Source organism: Delphinapterus leucas, chromosome 5, assembly GCF_059928025.1.
Source record: "Delphinapterus leucas isolate spDelLeu-1000000601 "Yukka" chromosome 5, BTC_Dleu_Yukka2, whole genome shotgun sequence".
NCBI lineage: Eukaryota > Metazoa > Chordata > Mammalia > Artiodactyla > Monodontidae > Delphinapterus > Delphinapterus leucas.
Window position 1 is genome coordinate 125,732,331 of NC_143133.1, and position 6,000 is coordinate 125,738,330.

The following is a 6,000-nucleotide window of genomic DNA, read 5'->3' on the forward strand; positions in this document are numbered from 1 at the left end:
CTATTGATGCTTCCTAAGGCTATTTAATGCTGATATTGTAAACTCAGTTTTCCCAAAAAGGGCTATAAAAGAAAAGTTAAAGATCCAACACTTCTGGAGAGTGATTATCATCTATTAATGGACTCAGCTTTCATTGAGATCTGCTCTACAATTGTTTTCTCTAAGGTCTCCACTTACAGCTAAAAAACCTTGAATTTTTATGTTTCCACTTACTTTTACTTTGTCTCATTTTCAGCCATATCTTCCTTGGTGCTGCTTAACATTCTGAAGAAGTTCCTCTAGCCAAGGTTCCCTTAGAATTAGTGAGGAACACCTGATGTCTTGTCAGTCTGAGATGGCACCTAACCTCTTAAACAAGTCACATTTATATGATCAATAAGTTACTTATCAAAGGTTGAAAACCTGAAGAATTAGAAGTGGTAAGTTTTAATGTCTCTTTTGGTCATAATTCTATAACATGTATATTTAATCTATGTGAGTTTATAGATGTACTGAATACACTTTTTTTAAAGGTGTCTAATTTTAATATAAGGAAACTTTTTCTTCTTATTAAATTGTCCAAAAATGTAATGTGCTTCCTCTTGCAGTTGGGTATTATTTACAGAGGCTGGAAAATGTCAGAAATTATATATTATAAAAAGATAGTATAGGTAAGTTTAACAGCGCCTCAAAGTCTGAAATATTTGCTTCTCAAATTGTATTTCAAAACAATTTTATGCTTCAAGGTTCTGACAAGATGACAAACTAGTAAAGGCTTCCCTCCACCAAATCAAATAAACAGAAACTTCAGAAGGTAAAGGGAGCCATATCGAAGGAACCAACATAAAAACTCTGAGAAAACCTGGGGGAGACCAAAAGTGGTTTTAAAAGGTAGCTGGAATGTCAGAGGCAGCCAGGAATGGTAGGCATAGCAACAGATCTGTAGAATAGTCAAAAAATCCTTCCAGGGGGTTATAGAGGCCTCTGTAATTGGATCCTTTGTTAAATTTCAGATCTCAGACCCTAGTATTCAGCCTCTTGCTCATTAACATCCAGTTACCCCAACCTCCTTAATGTCCCTAGAACACACAACACATGTTCCTATGTCAGAGATCTTGATCTTGTTCTTCCTTCTGCTTGCAAGGCTCTTCCCTTTAGACAAATACATGGCTGGTTTTCTCAACCTCTTTGGGTCTTTTCTCAAATGATACCTTCTTAGTGAGACCTTCCTTGATCACCCTATTTAAAATTGGAGCCTCTGTCTCCATGCCCTTTCCTCCTTCCTTCATTCATTGTTTTAGCATCATACATATCACCATCTGACAGATTACATATCTTAACTATTTTGTTATTGTTTACGTTCTTCCCATCTCTAGAATACAGGTTCCATGAGGCAAGGGAGTTTGTTTTCTATATTCATAAAAAATAATCAGTACAAAGAAAAGTGCTTGTTGCATATTAGGTAATAACAGTGTGTTCAGTAAATCAAATTTGATTATAAGATTGAATATTTTAAAAGGTATCACAAATCATATTAACAGTGTAATAATATTTGTGCAAAATGTGTCAACATATAAGGTCTTGAGTCAAAATTGTTGTTCAGAGATCCACACTTCAGCTTTATTTGCTTCACCTTGTAGATAGCTTTCATAAATCAGTGAAAATTTGAAAAGAGTGTTCTAAGAGGTTTCATGCTCTAGAGTCCCACTTCCCAATAAAATTTTGCTTTATTTATCTAAATGTAATTAGAAATTTGTGTAAATTCTTAACAAATCCCAAAGATCCTTCTTAAATTAAGATATAACAAATATAACTAGAGAAATAATCATAGTTCAGCAATGCTTAATAAATTTTCAAATATGCTATGAATCCAAGCGAGCATGTTTTTCTGTAGAACCTGCAAATACAAGTTTAGCACCTTTTGTAGATATACATTAGTTAAACCTGGAAACCTATCAGAATATAATCTGAGATGGGAAAGAGCTCCTGAAAATTATCTAATTTGGAAATAAGGAATCCCAGCCAGTTTGTAGATAAACCATTTATATGCAGTAGGAAACAGAACATATTCTATAATTTGAGAAAATAAATATATTTTTTGAAGGTAAATGCATCAGATAGAATTACAAAGGAATGAAAAAAAGAACATCATTACATAGTTTACTAATGCCTATTGGAGGCTATTTGATCCTACAGATTTTTGGTGATATTTGAGGCATTTTGTAAACAAATTAATGTCAGCAAACTATGTGTAGCATATATGAATTAGTGAACAGCCAAATACATATGTGATCATTTTTAACTTTTAAAGGGGTAACTACTTACAAGTAAGGACACTTGCTAAATAAGAGATTCTGGCAGGTAACTAATGGGAAGTGAAATGTTAATCAGAGTAAAATAAATCTCTAGACTGAGCAGCACTTTAGAGACAGGGATATGAAAATCAACAGCTTTTTATAGCAAGTTTCCATACCCAACCACTGCAGTGACAGCCATTCACAAGTGAGCACCACCATGACACAAGACTGCTCATACTTTGGATGAAACTGTTTAACGCGCACCAGAAAAATGTGCTGTCTTTGGCACATTTTAGCCTCATGGATCACCATGTTCTTATAGGGTTTCTTCCAATTATTTGTCATTAGCATGAACAGAAACAGGATCTTTACTGTTCCTGTATACAGATTAAGTTAGTTATCACTCTTTAATAATAGTGTAATTTCTTCACCTATTCTATAGAAAAATATCTCAATGTACAATAAAGATCATGGAGAGGCAAGGAAGTTGCTCTACATGTTGTTTGCAAAAGAGAGAAACTTTCTGTAGCTTTTCTTCCATTGTGGAGGAGGCATGCCAGCTGTGGAAAGGCGGATGAATAGATCCAGTCAGGCCTAACATGTATCCATCCTATTGTCCGAAACTGTGTTCATTGGATATGCTGTCAACAAATTTTCTGGTCCCTCTTTTCCGTTGTTGGCAAACTTTATTTTACTTCTCTGAATACAATTAAAGAGTTACATGCTATGCAGAATAATGACTCTAGATTCATTTTGTATCTTGAAAAAAGTGAAATTTCTCTATACTGAATTGAATGGTAGTATGAACTTTCTGGCTTTTTTGCTATGTATGGAAATCATGACATTTTGAGATGCTGCCCCTTGAATAACTTTTACTTTCATTTTTACATGCACATACTCCCCTAAAGTAATTTGAAGAGTAATTGTTTTACACACATGCATACACACACATATAAATAATTTGATTTTAATAATATTCCAAAGAAATTTATAGGATGTCACTCAAGCGCAATAGTTCAAGAAACAACTGATGTCAAACTGCTTTTTTCATTTTCCTTTTGGAGAGAACACTTTCATTTTTGATTATAAAAGTAAATTATCTGTTAAATTCATTACTGCTTAAAAAATCATTGAGTAATCATGCTATACAGCTATTCACTTCAGAAGCTAATATATCTGGCACTTTACCAGATTGTACTATAGACATGCCATTTTCATAGGTATATGGAATATTTGAAGCAGATAACATATACTAAATAAATGCAAGTTCCTAAGTTTTTCCTCCCCTCCCAATTCCTCAGAAGCACTAATTTATTTTAAATAAATGAAAATATCTCAAGTAAAGAATGGTCAAGTTAGAAAACTCCGTGTATTAACTGGCAAAATACAACACGCAATATTACACTTAGCTTGGTTACTAGTGTAAACTTTATAAAAGGTGACATATAACAAAATATTACAAAATACTGTACTTAGATTTCAAATCCCCGTTCTACATTGGACAAATTAACTTTTTTATTTTTTTGATCCTCAGTGTGGCAGAATTCTTAGACGTGCCACCCCGCCAAGGTTCCTGGCCCCTAGTGTACATCTAACTTCTCCCAGTTATTCAAATACTAACCTGGGGTTTCCGTGAAGGGATCTTTCAGGTGTAATTAAGGTCCTGAATCCGTTTAGTTTATATATTACTCACACCTTACTGAGGCAGAAAAGTTGATAAACCTACCAGCTCTTGAAGGATACCAAAAACAAGCAGTGGTGGGAAAAGTGCTTCCACTTATGAGCAAAGAGAACTCATTCCACTTCTTTATAGCTTCTCATTTTCAGAACTTTCCAAAAGCTTAACTAAAGCACATAATCCCAACAAAGTTACTCTTTTTAATCATTAAACTAGAAAGGTGTGTGTTTGGCAGGGGGAAGGGGGGAGGTTATGATGGTGAAATTACAATTTAATCCTTTACAAAACCACTCAGATAGCTCTTATTCCACAGGCACTGGCATTCATGAGGCAGTCTCAAAGTCATGGGAAAACAATAGTATCAAACGCACAATTCTCTGTGCTGAAGAACAGAATTGGCCTGGATAATTAGAACTATAAATATTATGCTCACTTACCTATAACTGACAAATATAAGTCTATAAACTGTTTCCATAGAAGAATTTCATAGATGAGAACTATGTATATTTGAGTACCTATTATGATTATTGCACTCTGTAAGGTATTTTACATATATATCCTACTTTAACCTTCACCAAACTTTTGTGAGGTAGATATCATTACTAAGAAAATTGTAAGCTAGAGAATCAAGATTCAAATTCTTGACTGGACTGCAAAGCCCAAGTTCTTCCCATTATGACCCTTGCTTGCCTATGTTCCTACATATCCCCAGGATGGCACAATTGGGCATGAGAACTTGGCAGAGAGTGGTCTGGGAATAAGGCAGCCAATACTGAGAAATGAGAATTGACCATAAGCACTGTTTGGAACATAACTTGTAAAAATATTTATAGTAAAATTCAATGCCTACCTAGTTTTAATGAAACACCTATCATTAGGTTAGTTGCAAAGTTATGGTACTTAATGCTCAAATAGGGAAAAAGTTTTGAATTATGTTCACTGCTGGTTTGATACTGTACTAACTAGCCCTGGAAATTATTAGAATATTGCAGTATCATTTACATGTCACTCACTGCTCATTACCCTGGGGGAATCTGAGTAATTTCATCTGTAGTCTACAGAGTAAAATACAAAACTGAATTTTCCCTGTTCTTTATGGCAATGGCCTTGGTATAAGTAAACTCAACTTGTTCTTCCCAAAGAGATTCCATGTTGTTACAGAGGAGAGAAGCCACAAATGAGGCCCTCCAGGCAGGAATGGATCACTAGACTAATTGTGAGAAATGGATTCAAAAGCAAAACAAATCTTCTTTGAAAACTATAATCCAAACTTTGTCAGAGGAAAAGAAAAGCATATATCTAGATAGAATGAAGTTATTCATTGTTAGATTTGAGTGTGCCTATTTAGCAGAGTCTACTATTTGTGTTAAGGTGTACCCTAGGCCTGGCCACTCAGCCTTTTAAAGAACACAGAACCTTTCACAATGATTTTATAAATATTTTGAATTATCCAACTGCCAACGTCATGGCATCACTAGAATATTGTGATCTAGATATGTATTAGCAGTAATAAGAATGATAACTACAATCTCTGTATTTAAAATAATTGAAGTTGAATAGATTCATGAGATTATATAAGCAAGCCAAAATTCCACCAACTATCAATTGTACAGATAGTGTAAAAGAACAGTGACATGAAGCACTCAAAATTGAGACTAGTGCAAAAGTCATTTTCATAGAACCTAATAGATATACATATATACATATTTTACAACATAAATTGTGAATGTAAACAATATAATATAGCCACGCTATGAAGCTTTGCTCAGGCTGAACTAAGCCTAGAGTGTGCAGGATTGTACTGAATATGTAAATGATGCTCACACAACATATTTTCTGCCTCCATGAAGAGAATGCACTAAGCTCCATGAAACGATTGAACTTCAGGGCCTCCAGGGAAACAAAATGTGGACAAAGCATATTAACCTATTTGTGGTACTCACTCTGTATGAAATATTTCCCATTTTGCCAAATGCAAAAGAAGAAGCTTAGAGGGATTAGGTAAATATCAATAGATTAGTTAGTAAGCCAGAGAAATAAGGTTCA

The 6,000-nt window shown here is 34.3% G+C and overlaps 1 protein-coding gene across 1 annotated transcript in view; it reads right to left on the bottom strand.

Moving 5' to 3' along the window:
• Positions 1–2,588, bottom strand: part of LOC111179071 (uncharacterized) — a 46,703-nt gene extending 44,115 nt beyond the window's left edge. Inside the window, 1 exon segment of the mRNA XM_089911280.1 lies at positions 2,453–2,588. Coding sequence (XP_089767406.1) covers positions 2,453–2,588 — 136 coding nt within the window.
• Positions 2,589–6,000: the final 3,412 nt, after the last annotated feature.